This window comes from Sus scrofa, chromosome 3, assembly GCF_000003025.6.
Source record: "Sus scrofa isolate TJ Tabasco breed Duroc chromosome 3, Sscrofa11.1, whole genome shotgun sequence".
In the NCBI taxonomy this organism is placed as follows: Eukaryota; Metazoa; Chordata; class Mammalia; order Artiodactyla; family Suidae; genus Sus; species Sus scrofa.
Genome location: NC_010445.4, coordinates 37652535 through 37674511, shown reverse-complemented (window position 1 = coordinate 37674511; position 21977 = coordinate 37652535). Strand labels below are relative to the sequence as shown.

At 53.3% G+C, this 21977-nt stretch overlaps 2 protein-coding genes across 10 annotated transcripts in view; one reads left to right on the top strand and one right to left on the bottom strand.

Annotated features, from left to right (window-relative positions):
- ANKS3 (ankyrin repeat and sterile alpha motif domain containing 3) overlaps window positions 1-10330 on the bottom strand; it is a 25321-nt gene extending 14991 nt beyond the window's left edge. The window contains exons 1-5 of one of the 2 annotated variants that reach the window (XM_021086672.1): window positions 10194-10330; window positions 5093-5304; window positions 4307-4505; window positions 4080-4201; window positions 3044-3125 (exon numbers count right to left, since the gene is read on the bottom strand). In XM_021086672.1, the coding sequence (XP_020942331.1) occupies window positions 3044-3125; window positions 4080-4201; window positions 4307-4505; window positions 5093-5304; window positions 10194-10256 (678 nt within the window). In that variant the 5' untranslated portion in view covers window positions 10257-10330. Of the gene's footprint in view, window positions 1-3043; window positions 3126-4079; window positions 4202-4306; window positions 4506-5092; window positions 5305-8621; window positions 8868-10193 lie in introns of those variants that run through there. The other variant, XM_021086673.1, reaches the window with a different exon arrangement.
- On the top strand, window positions 9015-21977 carry C3H16orf71 (chromosome 3 C16orf71 homolog). 8 transcript variants are annotated; one of them, XM_013995684.2, is made up of 10 exons: window positions 9015-9090; window positions 11206-11362; window positions 11822-11950; window positions 14691-15188; window positions 17396-17531; window positions 18764-18902; window positions 19145-19219; window positions 19991-20119; window positions 20431-20517; window positions 21261-21977. In XM_013995684.2, exons 2-10 carry the CDS (start codon window positions 11240-11242, stop codon window positions 21541-21543), a joined length of 1599 nt encoding a protein of 532 aa, XP_013851138.1. In that variant the 5' UTR covers window positions 9015-9090; window positions 11206-11239; the 3' UTR covers window positions 21544-21977. The 8 variants fall into 8 exon arrangements, with proteins under 8 accessions (XP_013851138.1, XP_005662220.1, XP_013851136.1 ...); XM_013995682.2 differs by having other exon boundaries at window positions 9043-9194; XM_005662163.3 differs by lacking the exon at window positions 19145-19219 and having other exon boundaries at window positions 9038-9194; window positions 17396-17513.

The window sequence follows — 21977 nt, the reverse complement described above, 5'->3', positions numbered from 1 at the left end:
AAAAAGAAAGAAAGAAAAGAAATGGAAAGATATTCCATGCTCCTGGACTGGAAGAATTAATACTGTTAAGACGGACATACTACCCAAAGCAATCTACAGATTCAATGCGATCCCTATCAAATGACCCATGACATTTTTCACAGAACTAAAAGAAACAATTCAAAATTTTATATGGAGTTCCTGTTGTGGCACAGTGGTTAATGAATCCGACTAGGAACTATGAGGTTGCGGGTTCGATCCCCGGCTTTGCTCAGTGGGTTAATGATCCGGCGTTGCCGTGAGCTGTAGGTCACAGACGCAGCTCGGATCCTGCGTTGCTGTGGCTCTGGCGTCGGAGGCTGGCAGCTACAGCTCCAATTCGACCCCTAGCCTGGGAACCTCCATGTGCCGCTGGAGCGGCCCAAGAAACGGCAAAAAGTCGGGGAAAAAAAAAAAAAAGTTCAAAATTTTATATGGAACCGTAAAAGATCCAGAATTGCCAAAGCAATCCTGAGGAACAAAAACCAAGCAGGAGGCATAACTCTCCCAGACTTCAGGCAATATCACAAAGCTACCGTCATCAAGACAGTGCAGTACTGGTACCAAAAACAGAATACGGACCAATGGCACAGAACAGAGATCCCGGAAATAGACCCAGACACCTATGGTCAGTTAATCTTTGACAAAGAAGGTAAGAATATGAAACGGGAAAAAGACAGTCTCTTCAGCAAGTGGTGCAGGAAAATTGGACAGCTGCATGTAAATCAATGAAACTAGAACACACCCTCACACCATGCACAAAAATAAACTCAAAATGGCTGAAAAACTTAAACGTAAGACACGACACCATAAAACTCCTAGAAAAGAACACAGGCAAAACATTTTCTGACATCAGCTGTACAAATGTTTGCTTAGGTCAGGCTCCTAAAGCAACAGAAATAAAAACAAAAATAAAAATAAACCAATGGCACCTAATCAAACTTAAAGCTTTTTGCACAGCAGAGGAAACTATAAAAAAAAAAAACCAAACAAACAAAAAAAAACCCAACACAACCAAAAAGACATCCTATAGAATGGGAGAAAATAGTTTCATGCAACTGACAAGGGCTTATTGTCCAAAATACACAAACAAAATATACAACAACTCATACAACTGAACAACAACAAAACAAACAACCCAACTGAAAAATGGGCAGAAGACCTAAACAGACATCTCTCCAAAGACATACGGACGCCAACAGGCACATGAAAAAATGCTCAACATCAGTAATTACTAGAGAAATGCAAATCAAAACTACAATGAGGTACCACCTCACACAGGTCAGAATGGCCATCATCAATAAGTCTACAAATAACTAATGCTGGAGAGGGTGTAGAGAAAAGGGAACCCTCCTGCACTGTTGGTGGGAATGCAAATTGGCACAGCCACTATGGAGAACAGTATGGAGGTTCCTCAGAAAACTACATATAGAACCACCATATGATCCAGCAATCCCAATCCTGGGCATATATCCAGACGAAACTTGCATTCAAAAAGATATATGCACCCCTATGTTCATTGCAGCACTACTCACAATAGCCAAGACATGAAAACAGCCTAAATGCCCATTAACAGATGAATACTACTCAGCCATAAAAAGAAAAACAAAATAATGACATCTGCAGCAACATGGATGCAACCAGAGACTCACACTAAGCACAGTCACTCAGAAAGAGAAAGACAAATATCATATGATATCACTCATATCTGGAATCTAATACATGGCTCAAATGGCACTAGCTACACAACGGAAACAAACTCATGGACATGGAGAACAGACGTGTAGTTGCCAAGAAGGATGGAGAGGGAGAGGGCTGGACTGGGATTTTGGGGTTAGTAGATGCAAACCGTTACATCTGGAGTGGATAAGCCATGAGGTCCTGCTGTACAGCACAGGGAACTGTATCCAGTCACCTGTGACGAGGATGGTGGAGGACAACGTGAGAGAAAGAACGTATGTGTTGTATGACGGGGTCATGTTGCTGTACAGCAGAAACTGACAGAACACTAAATCGACTATAATATTTTTTTTTTTTTTTGTCTTTTTGTCATTTCTTGGGCCGTTCCTGTGGCATTTGGAGGTTCCCAGGCTAGGGGTCTAATTGGAGCTACAGCTGCTGACCTACACCACAGCCATGCCAGATCCAAGCCACGTCTGCGACCTACACCACAGCTCATGGCAACGCCGGGTCCTTAATCCACTGGGCGGGGGTCCTTAATCCACTGAGCGAGGCCAGGGATCGAACCTGCAACCTCACGGTTCCTAGTTGGATTCGTTTCCTCTGCACCACGATGGGAACTCCTACTTACTTTTTTTTTAATGGCCACACCCAAGGCTTATGGAAGTTCCCGGACCAGGAGCTGAACCTGAGTCACAGCTTCCACCTACATTACAGGCGTGGAAACAGCAGATCCTTTAACCCTCTGCGCCAGGCCGAGGACAGAACCAGCGCCTCTACAGCAACCCAAGCTGCTGCAGTCAGATTCTTTTTTTTTTTTCCCCCTTTTATGGCTGTACCTGCAGTATATGGAAGTTTCCAGGCTAGGGGTAGAGATGGAGCTGCAGCTGAGGCCTATGTCACAGCCACAGCAACACCAGACCCTTAACCTACTCAGCCAGGCCAGGGATTGAACCTGCATCCTCATGGATACTAGCTGGGTTTGTAACTCACTGAGCCACAAAGGGAACTCCCAAGCAGTCAGATTCTTAACCCAGGGCACCACAGCCTGAAGGAACTCCAAGTGCCACTGACTTCTTAGTGATATTTTCCCACACTTCTCAAATCACAGTATTTCCAGAATTATCCCAGGAATAGGCGTTTACGGTTCCTCGCCATTGTTCCCCTAATGCCTAAGCACGGCTCAGCACTTGGCACCAACAGATGCTCAATGAAAAGGTGTTGAATAAAGTATAAAGAGCACTTATTTGTGTGTAGCAGAAAACTCTCTTGTAGTTTACACCCCAGGGAGATGACTGTTCACTTACTGTGACTAAACTATAAGCTAACAAGCGGGGTCACATACATGATTGAGAAAATACTGCACGATTATCTCATGGCCTGCAGCAGCTGCTTCCATCAGAGGAGTAAATCCATACACGGGCTCCCTGCAGGATGGAGACACGGCAGATGATCAGCGGAGATAAGCTGTGCAGGCAGAAGTGTCCCTGCTGCAGACAAACCGCCTGTCCTGGGGCCAGAGGACTCCCTCGGCCTTACGGGGAGGGACGAGCCCCGAGAGCACGTCGGCCCGTCCGCTCTCCTGGTTTCTACCCCAGCGCTCACCTCTCGGGTTCTAAAGACAAACCATCCCCCGTCTTTGCTCCTGCTTAACCATTTCCACCTGCTGTCTCCGACTCCACTTAACCCCAGCAAGGAGCAGCGGCGGCCTTTCACACTCACAGACAGCGACTCCCTCCCAGCCGCCTATCCAGACAGCCTGCCTCACGGGCTCAGCATCCTCCAGGAACCCTGCCCAAAGCTCCAGGCCTAACCATCTACCTTGCCCTTGCCATCTACCCTGCCCTTGCCACACCTGGAATCTGGTGTGCTTATTTTTCATGCTTGTTTATGGTTAAACCAGTGCTCTCTGCAGATGCCTCCCAGGCCTCACTGGTTTCACCTGGTCTAGAAGACAGGAAGCAAGCAAACTAGTGGTTTTCATCCATTCTCAGGAACACAGTTCTCACATTTCAGCACTGCTGAAGTCCGAATGTCAATAAATGAGGTGCATTTTTCTTTCTTAGCAGCATGTAAATCACTGACGCCAACCGGGGCGAGCAGTGTCTAACAGCTCTAAGCCGCAGGCATTGCTACCCTGTTTTCAGACAGAGAATCAGGAGCAGGCAGCTTAAAGGACTGCACCCGACAGATGCACGGAAAAGCCAGGGCCATCCCTGTGCCTCGGTGCCTGGGCGGGACAGTTCCCTGTGCCCCTTCGTCTTGAGCCTGTCAACCCAGGCGGGGGCTCCCTGCCCTCTGGCCTTGAGCTGCCTCGCCAGCTGCCCTACTGAGTCAGACGTGACCAACCCCACCCACGGCTACTTAAGACTGCTGATCACCTCACGTTGGCGTTGGCTCCGCTATCCAGAAGGAACTTGACCATCTGCTGGTGGCCAGCACTGGTGCAGTGGAAGAGGGCAGTCCAGCCTTGAATGTCCTTCATCTCTAACTCAGCACCTTGCTTCAAGAGAACACAGAACGCTCATCAGGGCGGCCACTCCTCTGCATGGGGCCACCTCGCTGTAAGGACCCAAACGCTCCCGGCTCTGCAGAGCGGCCCGCCCACCTGGAGAAGAAAATAGGCAATGCTCTCGTTGCCGCAGCTGGAAGCCAGCATCAGCGGGGTCTGCCCTTCCGGGGTCGGCACGTTCACACTCACGCCCGCCTCGAGCAGCAGGTGCACAATGGTGTCATGTCCGATGTAGGAGGCGTACATCAGCGGGGTCCAGCCACCACCATTCTTCTTATTCAAATCTAACTCTCTCCTAGACAAACAAGAGCCATCCCCCACCTGGGGCCGAGCAAAGCTGGTGGCGAGGCCAGGCCAAGAGAGCGGGTGGGAAATGCTGACAAGAAGCAAAGCTGTCTGCCGCCCTGGACGTCATGGAGAAGGATGGCTATGCTCGCCGTCCACCTGCCTCTGCCATGCTCCCGGGGGGGTCACCCCCTCCCTCTGCGGCAAGGGCGAGAGGGGAGAGGAGGCCAACAGGATTGAAGTGAACCTCCTGGGGAAGGCGGGTCATACGGCACTGCTCTCCATCTTTACTTCTGTTTTGTTTGAGCATTTTTGCAATCACTGAAAACCTTAAAACTACTCTGGTTAAAGTAAGCCTAAAATGAAAAGTCTCGAAGCCGATGAAATAAAATTTAAGCTGTCTTTTTCTTCCTCGGACTCCGAACGGCCTTCCTCACTGGCGCCCAGCATAAACCCTCACTGAGAGGAGCGAAGGCCACGCCAGCCACGTGCTACATGGCTAGAGCGGTGGGCAAGGCCCCGCGAGCCCCTGATGGCCTGGACCTGGTCGGGAGCTCCCAACTCCACAGGGGAGGAAGGCTGCTCGAGCTGTCTTACCGCTGCACGCATTCCTTCACCACTTCATACTGGCCGACGGAAGCGGCTGTGTGGAGGTCCAGGGGGACGGCCAGCTCCTCCCGGCTGACCTGCGCGCCCAGCCCGTGCCACATGGACAGGCTGCGGTTCAGGAGCTCCGGTTCGCTGGCTTCATCGCTGAGCTCCGACATCGCCGCAGCGGAGGTAGGGCTGGTGAGGCCTTTCCTTCCTGGCTGTTTTGGGAAGTGAGAGGGGATGGTCACACCCCTGCCCACCTTCACTGCCCTGGCCGACTGCTGCCCAATGCCCTGACTCCTGGGGCTGACCAGACAACTTCATTAACGAGCGCACGGTGTGGGCAGCTCCATCGTGCTCACACTGGTGAGCTTGCTGCTGGACAGGAAAAGAGGAGCACTATCCTGAGTCATCAGCTGTGGTGTGTATTTTCCTTCATGATGCCCTAGGCCCCACATTCTAGAAAGGGAATCCCCCAGGAACTCAAGGAGCCCAATCGCCTCTCAGATGGGCACCAGAGATAGGGTAATTGGGTCAGTGGACCAAATCAGCTCTCAGGGTCAGTGGGAGAGACCCTGGACTTGGAATTTGATCAAAAATGATCTCAGGAGTTCCCGTCGTGGGGCAGTGGTTAACGAATCCAACTAGGAACCATGAGGTTGCGGGTTCGGTCCCTGCCCTTGCTCAGTGGGTTAACGATCCGGTGTTGCCGTGAGCCGTGGTGTAGATTGCAGACGCGGCTCGGATCCCGAGTTGCTGTGGCTCTGGCGTAGGCTGGCAGCTACAGCTCCGATTCGACCCCTAGCCTGGGAACCTCCATATGCTGCGGGAGTGGCCCAAGAAATGGCAAAAAGACCAAAAAAAAAAAAAAAAAAAAAAAAAATCTCTGCCACTTAGCTCCAACTCCCAGTTTCTGTCTAAAGGGGACATACTATCTCAAAGGACTGCAGTTAAAAACACGTGGAGGAGTTCCCGTCGTGGCGCAGTGGTTAACGAATCCGACTAGGAACCATGAGGTTGCGGGTTCGGTCCCTGCCCTTGCTCAGTGGGTTAACGATCCGGCGTTGCTGCGAGCTGCGGTGTAGGTTGCAGACGCTGCTCGGATCCTGCGTTGCTGTGCCTCTGGCGTAGGCCGGTGGCTACAGCTCCGATTCAACCCCTAGCCTGGGAACCTCCATATGCCGCGGGAGCGGCCCAAGAAATAGCAACAACAACAACAAAAGACAAAAAGACAAAAGACAAAAAAAAAAAAAAAAAAAAAACACGTGGATGGGGAATTCCCGTCGTGGCTCAGCAGTTAACGAACCCGACTAGTATTCATGAGGATGCAGGTTCAATCCCCGGCCTGGCTGAGTGGGTTCAGGATCCGGCGTTGCCATGAGCTATGGTGTAGGTCACAGACCAGGCTCAGATCTGGTGTTGCTGTGGTGTAGGCTGGCGGCTTCAGCTCTGATTTGACCCCAAGCCTAGGAACTTCCATATGCTTCGGGTGCAGCCCTAAAAAAAGACAAAAAAAAAAACCAACAACAACAACAAAAACCCACATGGAACAATGGATAAACAAACAGGGGCACATCCATACAAGGGAATGCCACTCCACCACAAGCAGCAGCAGTGAACAGTTTTGATGTAAACAACACATGAACGAATTTCAAACACATTAGGCTAAGTGGATGCCAGATTCAAAACACTGCTTCCTGTAATGATCCCATTTACAGGACTTTCGAAAAGATAAAACTAAAAGGTTGGAGGACTGATCAGTGGTAATCAGGGTTAGGGGTCAGGGTGGCACATAGGGAGAGCAAGAGGGAACCTGGGGGTGGTAGACTTCTCCTACATCCTGACTGGTGAACTCATGACTACACGTTTATCAAAACTCACAGACCTCAACACCAAAATGAGTGAATTTACGGTGCATAAATTTTTAAAACAAATTTTGAAAAAAAAAAAAAAAAAGCCCCAGGACAGAAACCAGGATGGGACTGGTGTATAGGAAAGGCCAACTGACTAGGAATCCACCAGCATTCCCTTGAAACTGGGAGAGATGACGGGGACGGGCTAGACTAGTAAATGTGTGGGGTGACACCTTCCCCGAGATGGGACACCAGGATGAAGACTTCGAGGAATCCTAACTCATCAAACCCACGTCATCAGCTTCCTAGTAGAACTCTTATCCCCGGAGAGACATCTGTCTCCTTTTCTCTTCTGGGTGGAGGGAAGAACAAGGACAAAAGTGTGGAAAAGGAAGAGAAGGAAAAAAAAGAAAACCCCTTCCAGTTCAGGGGACCCGAAAGTACAGGTGCACAGGCGCCATGAGCACCTCTGTCACTACTAAAGAATGCTTCCAAGCACGAGGGGACAGCCAAGATGGCCAAATAACAAACAAGCCACCAGCTAGGGGAACAGTCCGGCAGCCCTTGGCCAGAGTATGTGTAATCAAGTTCAGAGCAAAGCCTGCTTCCTGGATCCTCCACACCACACCGGTGGGCGAGAGAGCAACCAGCTCTCTCGCTCTGCAGGTGGGAACCCCCAACCTGAACAGTCCTGGCCACAGAGCCTGGATAAGGATCCAAAGCTGAGCATCAGTTCAGTTCTCCTTTCACTGGATCCCTCAAACCTTCTTTGGGTGTGTCTCTTCTACTCTGCATACGCCTTCCAGGGTGAGACCCAGGTTTTATTGGAGACTCACCTGTCTGACACCTTTCCCATCGCTAAGAGGCAATGAGAACCAGACCCCCACTCAAGGAGCCCGAGGAGGGAGAACTGGGAGGCTAAGAGAGCATAAAGCTACTACTACTTCCTTTCTCACCCTGCCACACGCCAGCTGCTCTACAATGATGGGGTATTGGTTATGAACAAAATTATATTCAAGCATGTACCACGGTATACTTGAAGAAAATCTACACATCGCTTCCAAAACTAATTTGAAGGAAGTAGCACTGTAAATACTACATTTTAATTCTCGTTCTACCTTTGTGTCCTATCCATCCTGCAAAATGCTAAATTATGTTTGTTTGTTTGTTTTTAATTTTACGGCCGCACCTGCGGCATATGGACGTTCCCGGCCCAGTGACTGAATCCCAGACGCAGCTGTGGCAACGCGGGATCCTTCAACGCACTGCGCCACAGCGGGAACTCCAATATCCGTTACTTCTGAAATAAGCAAAAAAAATCAACAACAAAATGACGCTGGTGATAACTGTCACGCTCGCAGGGAGGAGTTCTGGAAAAGCCCGAGGGCACCCGGTCCCGCCCCGGGGCATAGGTCCTCCGCGGGGCCGGGTATCCAATCTCGTTCTCAGACCCTGGGGAAGGAACCTAGGGAATAACCGGAGCATCTACAGCACTGACATCCCTTGGCGCCTCCTCCCAGAAACCCTACTCGGCACTTGGCTTTATCCTCCCCGTTCTCCAGCTGCAAAGCGGAAGCTCAGAGTCTGAAACTCCTGCAGCGAGCCAGCCACACCGCTGGGACGCCCCGCGGGTGGGCAGCAGGTGCGGGCACCAGGCAGGGCAGGGCCGCCGCGGAACCTACCTGCTCTGGGCCTCGGGCCCTGGGCCGTCCTGGGGCTGCCGCCAACCCGCGTCCGCTCGCCGCGGCGCTTCCCCAGCTGCGCCCGCCGGAGGAACCCTCCACGCGGGCCGCCGCCACAGCCTCCAAATCCCGCCGCCCTGCTCCCGCCCCGGAAGTGGTTGCGGGAGGCGCGGAGCACGCCGGGACGCTCGCGGGTCTGCGGGGGAGTTCCAGGGGCTGTGGAGTTCGTCATTCCCGCTCCCGGACCTTCCGGTCAGCTCGCCCAGCTCATTGTGTGACGCCAGGGGCAGCCAATGATCAGGGGGGAGTAGCCTTGCCCCGCCCCCCCACTGGCCAGGAGAACCAATCTTGTTTCAGGATAGGCAGGACGCGCCAAGTCCCGGAGGAGGAGCGGGGGAGGTTGGGAAACGGTTGGCAGTCCAGTAACGTAAGACTGCTGAGCGGAGATACGAAGGCGGCGAAAGCCCCTGTAATTGCCCTGCGATCCGAGGGGGAGAATAAGACAGGAGGGCTGCGATCGAGGCTGTTTATAGCCCTGTTGCGACTGCGCTGGGAGGGGAGGCTGAGGCTTAGGTCGGTGGTGAGTGGCCTCGGGCCTACCGCAGCTGCAGAGATAAATGTTGAGAGTTGGACGGAGCGGGCGAGAAAGAGGGGCTGGGAGTCGGTGGGAGGACGCGAGAAAGGTTTTCAGGTTTCCGAGCTTTAAAATTTAAAAACTCGGAGTTCCCGTCGTGGCGCAGTGGTTAACGAATCCGACTAGGAACCATGAGGTTGCGGGTTCGATCCCTGCCCTTGCTCAGTGGGTTAACGATCTGGCGTTGCCGTGAGCTGTGGTGTAGGTCGCAGACACGGCTCGGATCCTGCGTTGCTGTGGCTCTGGCGTAGGCTGGCAGCTATAGCTCCGATTCGACCCCTAGCCTGGGAACCTCCATATGCCGCGAGAGTGGCCCACGAAATAGCACAAAGACCAAAAAAATTAAAAAAATAAAAAAAAATAAAATTTAAAAACCCGACCTAGGAGGACGTTGGCGTCTAGTTGTCATAACAACTAGCCCCAGGCAGTGGGAAGGGGTGGGGTTTGGGGCGGGGCTAACGGGCCGCCGCCAAGAAACGGACGCAGAGGCAGTCAGGATTCCCCCGGACTGGATCTGCTATTTCGCGTAGTGTTTTGACGTAATCCTTACCAGCTGGGTGAGCGGAGCTCCTCCCCCTGGCGTTCAGGACCCTTCCGATCTGGTCCGTTTGCACGTCATTTTCCAGTAACTGAAACCTTCCTCCCCCAACTTGTTGGCAATTTTCACTCCTCTGAGCTCTTACCTGCTCTTCCCGCAGGCTGCAATGCCTTTTCCTCCCCTAGTGCTTTATCCTCCTGGGGAACAGCAGTAGTAGTCACCTCTGGTAGTCCCTCTCACCCAGGTGATTTTGTTGCCCTCTGATCTGCTCCCCCAGCCAGAGAACACCCCGTGATCTATCTACCAGATGCATCCTCACTCTGCTCTTCCCAGGTCAGAGTGCACCAAGCTCCTGCCCCCGCTCCTGTGAACGCAGAAAGAGCAAGACACCCCCACTCACCTCTCCTGCTTCTTCCCTGTTGGGGGCCATTGCTGGGGCAGGAGTGTTCTTTTCCCACTGCATAGTTACAGAGGCCTCTCAGGCTGCAAGTACTCTCCAGACGCTGGCTCTGAAGAACCATCAAGCCACATCTCAAAGCCCCCTTGATCCTGAGAGACTGGGCCTTCTCCTGTTAGACTCTGGGATTAAAGAAAAAGGGGGGGTTGTATAAGGAGTTAAACTGAGTGTCAACTCCCCCCCCCCAAAAAGTGTCTTGGGGACTCCAAAGTGTCTCTAGTCTGTTCCTTTGTAAGGCAGCAGTAAAGGGCGGTTGAGCTTGAAATACCCTCTGACTTGGATACAAATTCTGTTTTTAGGGCCACAGCTGCAGCATATGGAGGTTCCCAGGCTAGGTAGGGGTTGAATCAGAGATACAGCTTCTGGTTTACACCACAGCCACAACAGTGTGGGATCTGAGCTGCATCTGCGACCTATAGCTCACGGCAACACCAGATCTTTAACCGAGTGAGGTTCATGGATACTACTCAGGTTCTTAACACGCTTAGCCACAATAGGAACTCCACAAATTCTGTTTTTGCTTTTACTAATAATATAACCTCTCTGAGCCTATAAAATGTAGACAATAATAGTGTCTTTGTTATATGGGATATATATAGTTTACACATATCTATACATCATCACATGTATCATTCTGTATATCATGTCCATATATCTACATATCAAGTACATATTACATATCATTACACATCAATGCATATATCTATATATTATCACACATCATCATATACATCTGCAGGTGCCATACTACACTACACACACACATGCACTCACAAAGCATGGCAGGCACAGTGCCTGGCACTCAGCAACAGAAACCTGCAGACCAGAAAGGAGATGGGGTGGGAGGTCTGCCAACCTGTTTTCATCCCCCGAGGGGTGGCATATGCTTTGAAAAGGCAGCCCCCTGAGCTTTTGACACTTTGTCCTCTCGCCTCATTCCCTTGTCCTACGGAAGGCTCCTTGGATGACAGCGTGCTGCGAAGCATCCCATGGGCCCGGCCCCCATGGCATTCCACAACAAAGACGTGGGACCCCTATCGCCCTCCCCCTGGGATGCCATCCTGGAGGCCGTCAGGGAGCAGCTCCCGTCTCTGGACTCTGATTCATCCTTGGTAGGCAACTGCCTTCTTCCTAGGTCTTCCTAGGCCCCCACTGCACTGTCCAGGCTGACCAAGGACAGCTTTGGAGCTTGTTGGCTCAATGTCACATAAGTAAAGCCCCAGGGCTCCCTGTCGTAGGAGGGGATGGGAAGAGTCTGCTCTTTCAGTCATCCTCACTGCCCTGCTCATTCAGTGCCAGGCATAAACTAAGCAACTGTTGTCCCCTAGGTCTTAGGGGTGACAGGTATGTGCAGAACGGGGACCCCTGGGTCTCACCTCCACCAGATGGTGCTGCTGAGCCTCATCCTAAGTCAGCGGCAGGAACCAGCCAAAGCAAGGCCCTTTGGAAGAAAACTGGTCTCCCCAGCTGCAGGGCAGGGTGGTGGGGGTGCGGGGAAGCCGAGGCCCTCCTGGCTCTGTCTGCTGCGCTGCCGCTGCCATGTAATCCAAAGCCCTCTCATTTGTCCACAGTCAGACTGCGAGGAAGAGGAGCTGTTCATCTTCCAGCGAGATCAAACCACCCTGATTCCAGACTTGTCAGAGGAACTGGCTGAAGACTGTGCTGGGCCCTGGGTCACTCCCTCTGGGTTTCCTCCTGAGGTCTGTGCAATGCGGGCTCCAGGGGTCCTTGAAGCCAGGACCCTTCCAGCAGAATAGGGTGTGGGTGTCCATGATGCTCAGACAGCACTGTGGGTCTAAAGAGGTCTCGCATCTCTGCACGCCCAGGCCTTTTTCTAGGCACAGCCCAAGGAGTTCGGACACCAAGCATCTAATGACCTTGTACACAGCACACTCTCATAGGCTGGGGTGAGGCCTTGATTTCTATCCTGTTTTGCCACCTACTCTTCGCCTTGGTGGTCCCTCCATACACACAAACACACACACTCACTCACTCCTACCAGCTGTCCTAGTTTCTACCTGGGCTGTCTGACCACTGTCACAATTTGTTGGCATAAACACCTCCCTTAACCCAGCTAGCTTCAGGATCCTCCTAAGATCCTGAGCTCCCTAAATACCTGTTGATTGTATCAGGGCAACAGTGGGGATTCAGAGATGAGCAGTGTCCCTGGCTAGGGAGGTGAGATGAACTCAAGAAACAGAAAACTCTGTGCATTGTAGCTGCAGTCAGTGCCAGATGGAGTGAATTTTCCATCTTCTTGTCTCCCTATTTCCCAGGGCACCAGGTAAGACCAAGAGCTCTTATCTAAAATTAATGGCATGGGGGAGTTCCCATTGTGGCACAGCAGAAACAAATCTGACTAGGAACCATGAGTTGAGGGTTCAATCCTTGGCATCGCTCAGCGGGTTAAGGATCTGGCGTTGATGTGAGCCATGGTGTAGGCTGCAGACACAGCTTGGATCCCGAGTTGCTGGTGGCTATGGTGTAAGCCAGCAGCTGTAGCTCCAATTAGACCCCTAGCATGGGAACCTCCATATGCCGCAGGTGTGGCCCTAAAAAGCAAAAAAAAAAAAAAAAAAAATTTTTAATAAAATTAATGGCATGGAGTTCCCGTCATGGCTCAGAGGAAACAAACATGACTGGTAGTCATGAGGACGCAGGTCCAATCCCTGGCCTTGCTCAATGAGTTAAGGATCCAGCATTGCCGTGAGCTGTGGTGTGGGTCGCAGACACGACTCAGATCTGGCGTTGCTGTGGCTGTGGTGTAGGCAGGTGACTACAACTCTGATTTGACCCCTAGCCTGGGAACCTCCATGTGCCGTGTGTGTGGCCCTAAAAAGACCAAAAAAAAAAAAAAAAGTAAAATTAACGGTTTGATGCTTAAAGTCACCTGCTGGCTCTATGACCAGAACCCATCAATGGCGTTTCATCACTGGCAAGCCTCTCACATGTCTGCTGGGCTCTTGATGTGTCTTGGCTCCAGAAGAAACCTAGCCCAATTATAAACATTATGACTCGTTATCACTCAGTGACTAGGGGAATGGGTTAGTTAAAGCAGTGGAAGGTGATTTTATTGGGTAACCACGGACAGCAGGGCAGAGCTGAGCTCCATCTGATGTGCAGAGGGTGACGGGGTGTTCAAAGGGAGAGTGAGGGAGGGGGCGAGGGGGGCTCCGTAGAGGCATAAAAGTGAGAAACCACAAACCGCAGGTGTCAGGGAAGAGGCGATTCCCAGGTGTGACTACTCGCTGGCAGGTGTGGAAGCTGGAGTCTATCCTCCCACAGAGAAGGGAGGCAGAGGCCCTGGTCGCTCCCGATGAGTACATTTCAAAGGCCCAGCTCTCAGGTCTGTGAGAGATGCTTCTGGGGTCTAATAGGCACATATTCAGAATTATAAGCCCTTTCTAGTAAATGGCCTAAGAAAGGGAGGTCAGGGGCTTCTCATTGGGAGTTGCCAAAAACAGAGTAAATTCTCACGGCAGCAGTGAGCCTCTCGGGCAGGCGTTTTAATGAGGGGCCTGATGCTGTCAGAGGCCACCTCGGAGCCCCATACATGCCGAGCTTCTATAGTTTCAAGTACACGTTCTGACACAGGGTCACCTTACAGAGCCAGGGCAGAACTCACCAACTCCCTCAGCCATGCCTAGAAATAGATCTGAAATAACCCCGAACAGGAGAACTGCCAGGGCTGTGTGCCTGTGCATAAAGGCCAAAAGGTGAGAAAAACCCAAGTGTCCATCAACAGACAAAATGGATCAACACAATGAGGGCCATCCATACAAAGGAATATTATGCATCCATGAAAAGGAAGGCAGTTGTGACACATGCCACAACATGGGGGGACCTTGGAAACATGAGCGGAAGGGCATGGAAGGAACAATGCTGTGTGGTTGCACTTTTATGAAATATCCAGAACAGGCAAATGCACAGAGACAAATAGTAGATGAGCGTTCACTAGGGGCCGGGAGAGGGGTGGGAGCTTCTGTTCAGCGTGAAGAAGACGCTTTGTAAGAGAGACAGGCAGTGATGAGTATCACACAAGGCTGTGAATACAGTCAATACCACTGAACTGTTCCTATAAGGATGGTTAAGGTGGGAGTTCCCGCCACAGCTCAGCGGTTAACACATCTGACTAGCATCCATAAGGATGCAGGTTCGATCCCTGGCATTGTTCAGTGGGTTAAGGATCCAGCATTGCTGTGAGCTGTAGTGTAGGTCGCAGACGTGGCTTGGACCCCCCCTGGCTGTGGCTGTGGCATAGGCCAGAAGCTACAGCTCTGACTGGACCCCTAGCCTGGGAACCTCCGTAAGCTGCGGGTGCAGTCCTGAAATAAAAGAATGGCTAAGATGGCAGATTCTACAGTCTATACACATCTTCCCACACACCAGAACTCGCCGAGGTGATTTGAGGTGCTCACCAGATTCGTCTGTTTCCCACAGCCAGCGGTGCACGTGGAGCCCACCCCAGAACCTTGGAGGGACTATAGCCCGAGGCTCCGGGAGTCGGCCTCCCTGGAAGGAAGGGCCCCCGGGGGACCTCTGCAGAGCTGTGGCCAGAGCAGCTCCCACCTCAGGATGCCCGTGGAGGCCGCCGCGTGGCAGGAAGACGAGGGGGGCAAGTCCTTCAACACCAGCGCATCCCAGAGTGGCAGCCAGGGGCCACAGGGTCAGGCCACCCTCCCCCCTGGGGAAGCAGCCCTGCAGACAGAGGGCCCGGGCGCTGCCTCAGGGGCCCCGGCAGGCTCCGACTCCACGAACCACAGGAGCCTCCGGAGGGAGAGAAGGAAGATGATCGAGAGGGACATACTCCACAAGGTCACCAGGAGCGCCCGGCACCCGGCCTGCCAGGACCCAAGTCCAGTGGAGGAAACGCCCCGTGACACTGCAGAAAAGCCACCAGAGGGGCCCCAGCGGGGACTGCCCATGCGCTCCCTCCAGGTAGGTGTCCCCCGGGCCCAGGCCTCCTGGGGCATTGGTCCTCCCCAGGCCAAGCCGAGGGCCGGCCCACTCTGCCTGCCTTGGTAGCAAAGAGGTGTAGCCTGGGGGCTTAAACAACAGCAATTCCTTTCTCACGGTCTGGAGGCTGGAAGTCACCGCTCCATTGTGTCCAGTGTCTGCTGAGAACATGCTTCCCGGTTCCTCTGGAAGGGTGTGGGAGCTCCCTGGGGTTTCCTTTCTGAGGGCACAAATCCCAAGCATGAAGCCTCCACCTTCATGGTCTAATCACCTCCAAATGCTGTCACATGGGGGCTAGGATTTCAACACACGGATTCTAGGACAGACATTCAGTCCATGACAGCGACCTTAGGCCCACGGCACCAGGCCCACCACCAGGCAGGCGGTCCTACCAATCTCGGGGTGTCATCCCAGCACCGGCAGACAGGCCTTCCTCAGGAGAGTCAGAGAGACCAAGAGAAGAGCAAGGAGACCCCAGGCTGTTGCTTCTTTTTTCTTTTTTTGGCCACACCTGTGGCGTATGGAAGTTCTCAGGCCAGAGACTGAAGCTGGGTTGCAGGTGGGGCAATGCTGCCACAAACCTGCACCTCTGCAGTGAGCGGAGCCATTGCAGTTGGGTTCTTAACACACTGTACCACAGTAGGACCCCCCCAGCCTTTTACTTATTTTTTTTGTCTTTTGTCTTTTTAGGGCCGCACCTGAGGCATATGGAGGTTCCCAGGCTAGGGGTCGAATGGGAGCTAAAGTCACCAGCCTGTGCTGCAGCCACAGCAACTCGGGATCCGAGCCGTGCCTGTGACCTACACTGCAGCTCACAGCAATGCCAGATCCTTAACCCGCTGAGCGAGGTTAGGGATCAAATCCACGTCCTCATGGATGCTAGTCGGGTTTGCTAACCACTGAGCCACGATGGGAACTCCTCCCCAGCCTCCTTAAAAAAAAGAAAGGAAAAAAAAAAAAAAACCCAAGCATGATCACCAAGACTTACGAGATAGAGAACAGGCTTTGATAAAGCGAAGTCGCAAAATGTTCACGTCCTCGTCCTCGCTCTCATACAAATGGCGAGCCCCTGTTAATGCAATTTAGCTATCAGCAAAGCCAGCAAGATGACAAAGGCGGTTCAAAGAGATGATGAGAAATGGATTTTGTAAGGTGGGGGGGGAAGGACTGCGGGGATGAAAAGTGCTGCCCTAAATGCACCTGGTCAGTCAGTGCCTCCAGGGCAGCGGAACCTGCCTCGGGGAGTTGTCTACTCCACCGGACGGAAGAGAAAAGCCTTCACGTCTCAGTTTTACAAAAGTGTACCCTAGAGATGTGGGCTCCTTCGAAGGTGCTCCCACATGACATTCAAATGTCACAATTTTCTTACCTACTTGGAGACAACCAGCATCAGGGTGCACATGAGAGTCGTTTTCACCGATTCCATTCTATCAGTTCCAGGCTGCCCTCGAACCCCTTTATTTTCACTCTTCTATGGAGCTACCGGGAGCTGCAAGGCTGTACCTAAGACACACTAATTCCTGATTAATGCCTGCCCTCGCATCACACCCATGCCCCCACCACACTCTCCCAGGCCCTCAAGTCCTGACACCTGCCTAGAACAACCCGCTTCTTTCTTTCATCTTTCTTTCCTCCTTCCTCCCTCCCTCCCTTTCTTCGCTTTTTTTACCACCACACCCCAGGCATACGGAGATGCCCAGGCTGGGGGTCGAATCGAAGCAGCAGCCACTGGCCAACACCACAACCACAGCAACACCAGATCCAAGCTGCGTCTGTACACAGCTCACAGCAACGCTGGATCCTTAACCCACTGAGTGAGGCCAGGGATGCAACCCACATCCTCACGGACACTAGTTGGGTTCTTAACCCACTGAGCCACAATGGGAACTCCAAAAACCTGTTTCTTAATCGAGCAAAACGTTTTAAATCCTAACACTCTAAACCTGTATGAACTAAGTAGTTTTCAAATCACACTGGTTTCCTCCAAGCTAAACAGTGTCTTTGTGCCAGAAACCAGTGTTGCCCAAAGGTAGTGCAGGAAGGGGGCAAGAAAGGCAGGCTGCACCCTTCACAGAGCCTCAGTCCTGGTTTCTGCCCCAGACACCCCAGGACAGCCTCCGTGGGTCAAGGCAGCTGTGAAATCCAACAGGATCCAGAAGCCTCATAATCACCACTTTGAACAATTTCAGCAACTTGAAGAGTGGGATTTGGATCAAGTCCTTCAGAGTCTGACGGGGCGAGAAGATGACCAGGGAGATGGCACTCCTGGAGCCACATGCTGGGCAGCTGACCACCTCGAGGGCCAAGGTCTGACTTTGAACCCAGGTGCATCCCCACAAACAGCTCCTTCCAGGCCTCCCAGTAAAATAGGGCTGTGGACTGGGCCCAGTCAGCCCAGCAGCTTGCCACATCTTCTCTGCTGCTTGGCTCTCACTCTCCTACAACCCAGGATGCAAGAGTCCATCCATCCATCCATCCACCCACTGACTTACTCATCCATCCACTCACCGACTCCCTCATCCATCCCTCCATCCATCCACTCACTGACTCCCTCATCCATCCCTCCATCCATCCACTCACTGACTCCCTCATCCATCCACTCACTGACTCCCTCATCCATCCATCCATCCAACCAACCATCCATCTGTCCATCCATCCACAAACCAACTCCCTCGTCCGACCATCCATTATACCCATGACTGCCAGCTAGATGCCAGGATGGACCAGGCCTTGGAGATACAGTGGAGCCCTTCAGACATGGCCCCTGCCCTCAACCCATGCCATTTCCTCCTCCTTCCCCCGCAGACCTTCTTCTCTTTATGTCTGGGAGCAGAGTCATCCTGCATTTTGTGCCCCTTCAGCCAGCTCCTAAACACAGTCCTGCTTCCTCGGCCTCCCCCTTTACCAAAGGAAACCAGGGACTTGTTTCTCATTGCGCTTGCGCCTGACTCTGGGCAGTTTTGTAAGAAAGCCCCATCCCCTCCAGGCCACTTGGGCCCACAAAGGCCAGTGGAGGCAGGTCTGAGGTGAAGGAGATGGGGGCTTTAGGCCTCCTCTGTGGCTGACAGCCCTGGTGCTGTTCTAAACAGGGTTTTGCTTATAATTTAACCCCTTAGAGCAGGATAAGGAGACTCTCACCCTCCTGACAGTGGGGCAGGGTTGGGGGACTGCAGCTGGTACCCCCATTTTTGGCATGCAATGTGGCAAAACCTGTTCTCCATTTAAAGGCGCATAAGACTTAGATCAAGCTATTCCACTTCTAAAGTGTGTCCTAAACACACCCTCACCCAGGTGGATCACGGATGTTCATCGCAGCACTGTCCAAACTTGTGAAAAAGTGCAAACAACCCACACTGGGTGTTCAGTAGGGGACAAGCTAATCAGTCAACCACATGATTCTCTGCGTGAGGTGAGGGGGTTCTGTCCGTCTGTCTGAACCTAGAAAGACACAGGATACGTGGAAAAAATCTATAAAGGATGACCCTCTTGCTTTTATCCCCACAGCCCAGGAGTCAAAGGGGGCTGTGTCCCCACTAAGCTGCCTCCCCTCCCCACAGACCACGCGGAGCCGAGCACACAGGACAGGCTCATGGAACGGCTCGTCCTCCTGTGTGCCAGGCAGTCCAGAGCTTCTCCTTCTGCCCGGAGGGCACCTGCTGACACGCCCCAGGACAAGCAGCAGGAGGCTGGAAGCAGGTGGGGCTTGCCACTAGCCACGGCCCCTGTCCCCTCTAGAAATGGCTTCTCTCAGCATTTATAGGGCCTACTATGGCTGAGGCACTGGATGTGCATTTCCTTCATCCTCAGAGTGTGATCAGTTACTAGTCCCCCCATCTTATAGATGAGGAAACTGAGGCTCAGAGAAGTTGACTTGTCTAGGACCTAAGTGGCAGAGCTGGGACTCAAGCCCCAAAGCAGCTGCTCTTTCCCCACCCCAGGAGAACCCCTTCACGGTCCACATGGCCTCCCTGGAGGAGAACCCTGCCTGTCTGGCTCCAGCTAGGCCAGCTGCGGTGAGAAAGGCTGAAGCTGGGGGTGGGGTGGGCAGAGGTGGAGTCAGGGCCCGGGGGTCCCTCAAGGCCCAGCTGCATCCCAACTCTCTCACTCTGCTAGTCCCGCCCTCTTGAGGAATCTGAGAGCCAGTAACTGCCCTTCTTGCCTGAGCTGGCTGGAATGGGCTTCTGTCCTTGACAACTCAGGTGCACGGTAGAAAGATCTAGACCTGTACTGTCTAGTCAGGGGCCACCGGCCACATGTGGCCAGTGCAGCTGAGAAACCAAATTTCTAGTTTGATTTCAATGAGCTTAAATGTAAATGTGGAGTTCCTGTCGTGGTGCAGCGGAAACGAATCCAACAAGGAACCAGGAAGTTGCAGGTTTGATCCCTGGCCTCGCTCAGTGGGTTAGGATCCAGCGTTACTGTGAGCTGTGGTGTAGGTCGCAGACACAGCTTGGATCCTGAGTTGCTGTGGCTCTGGCATAGGCTGGCAGCTACATCTCCAATTCAACCCCTGGCCTGGGAACCTCCTTATGCCGCAGGTGTGACCCTCAAAAGACAAAAAAAAAAAAAAAAAAAAAAGTAAACGTAAGGAGCTACTTGTGGCCACCCCGGAAAAGGCAGACAGGAAGTTCCACCCGCCAGCCCTGGCCCACATCTTGAGGATTGTTCTCAGGACTTGCCTCTGTGTCCTGCATGGGGTGACCAGCCAATGGCAGCCAAGCCCAGCACCAGTCACACAGCAATCACTGGAAGGTGACACAGCCACCTGGCCCCTTTCACCCCAGGTGCATTTCCAGGGAGCTGGGCTTCCAGACGCTGGCCGAGAACATGCGGCTGAGGGGGCCAGCCGAGCCCCCCAGCATCTTCATTGACCTGCGGCCAACGAAGCCATCAGACCAGGGGTCACTGGACAGGTACAGGGAGCCGTGACAGCCCTACAGCAACCCGACTGCTCTGAGCTGTCATGCTGGCCTCCGGAGGGAAGGGCCCTTGGACAGACAGGTCCCGGGAGCACTGCTCACTTGAGAAGCGCTTTCTCTGGGAACTGAGCCCAGCCCACAGTCACACTGGGTTCAGCAGCAGGCGCCCCCCGCAAGGAGCGAGGAGGTGGGGGTCGGGGTGGGGGTACGTGCCCCTGGCTGCATCCCTCCACCACTTGTGGGAAGCCCAGGGGCCCTCTGGTTTCGGCGGGGGTCCAGTAAACCCACTTTTCCTCCCCTCCCAGCTCCAGCTCCAGCTCCTCCAACAGCGAGGAGGAGGAAGAGGAGGAGGCGGCAGCTCAGAGAGACCCGAAGGGCCCAATGCGGCTCAGGTAACCATGGGGGGGGGGCTCCCACCACCTGGGAGGCTGACCTCACCCAGGCCTGGCACAGTCAGCACTGGCGCTTTCCATTCTGCCTCCTGCACCCACAGGGCCAGCACAGGAGGGTGTGGGCTGGTCTGGGAGGGAAGCCCAGCATCGACTGGCCTGGCTTGCTGTCCTCCAGACACCCCCCAAGGACGCCCTGGCTCACTCTTGAGAGGGGATCACATTTTCTTTCTGAAAAATATCTCCCCGAGGTGATGTGCTCTCTGCCGGTGATCACAGGGGAAGCGGAGGGAAGAGTTGGGAGGGAACAGAGTCACGGCTGTCGGCCAGAAAAGCAGGGCTCGGGGCAACTAAGTGAAGAATCTAGCTCAGGAGAGGCCCAGGCCTGAGTGTGGAGGCCACCCCATGGTCATGGGGTGAATCTGAATCGCATGCTCTGGCCCTGTGGAACTGCGAAGCCCGCGGACCCTCCCTCTGGGGACGCTGGGGTCTGAGGCAGCTCCCGCAGTGGAATGTGACCAGGTGCCACGGGAGAGAGGGAAGACAAATTTGGGGTAGCAAGTGCCACCCAGAGCCTTTAACGTGCTGACGTGCTCTGGGGCGGAGTGAGGGCTGAGAAGCCGCACTTCTTACTCATTCAGTATCTTGAGAACCAGGGAACTCGCTCCAGAAGACTCAGCCTTTCCAGTGTTTGCGGCCGTTTCGGTGGCAAAGTATTGATGGAGCCTGCTTCTCCTGTGACGCAGGGACTGCACGGGCAAGAGTCAGCTTCTCCAGCAGCTCAGGGCATTTCAGAAGGCCACGGCTGAGCCCCAACTGCCGGCCGGCAAGGATCCCAGCAACCAGAAGGCTCAGGGCCCTGGAGACACAGCCGGATCCAGCCCTGTGGAGAAGCAACACTGCACCCTCTGGGCCGAGAGGCAGAGCACCCAGGCCAGACACCCAGAAGGAAGTCTCGGGGCCCTGGGGGACCCTCTTGGGGCAGGGCCAGCCAGGGAGGATCTGGTACCCGCTCTGGGCCAACTGTAGATGCCTCTGCTAATGGGTCTGAGGAGGTGAGTGAATGGCCTGACTTTCCATCCACACTCGAGGCCCTGGGGTCCCCTGCTCTCGCACCTCCATCTGCATGTGCCCCTGCAGCACAGGGACCCTCCTGCAGTGGCCCTGCCACCAGACCCGTTAGAACGCAGTCAGACATCTTCAGGCACTGAGAGCAAAGACGCCAGTACCAACTGCACGGAGCATGACAGCTCAAGCGGCCCCAGGCCTCTGAAAAGAGACCAGAAGGAAACACCATTCCTTTTTAAAACTAAAAAACTTACCTCAAGGTTGAAAAGGTCTTGAAGAACTTAGCTTGATCTTCTGGGTCCTGGTCCTGGATGTTTACTGCCTTGTGTTCCTCAACAAACACAACACACACACACACGGACCGAGGGACTTTTTGATAAAAAGGTAGATGGAAA

Excerpts from the sequence above, each read along its gene's own strand:
- C3H16orf71 (XM_021086681.1), top strand. The coding sequence starts at position 11,597 with ATGTGCAGAACGGGGACCCCTGGGTCTCACCTCCACCAGATGGTGCTG. Across the intron at positions 15,189-17,395 it reads TGCCCATGCGCTCCCTCCAG|CAACTTGAAGAGTGGGATTT; the intron begins GTAGGTGTCCCC and ends GAACAATTTCAG. Across the intron at positions 17,532-18,763 it reads AGGTCTGACTTTGAACCCAG|ACCACGCGGAGCCGAGCACA; the intron begins GTGCATCCCCAC and ends CCCTCCCCACAG.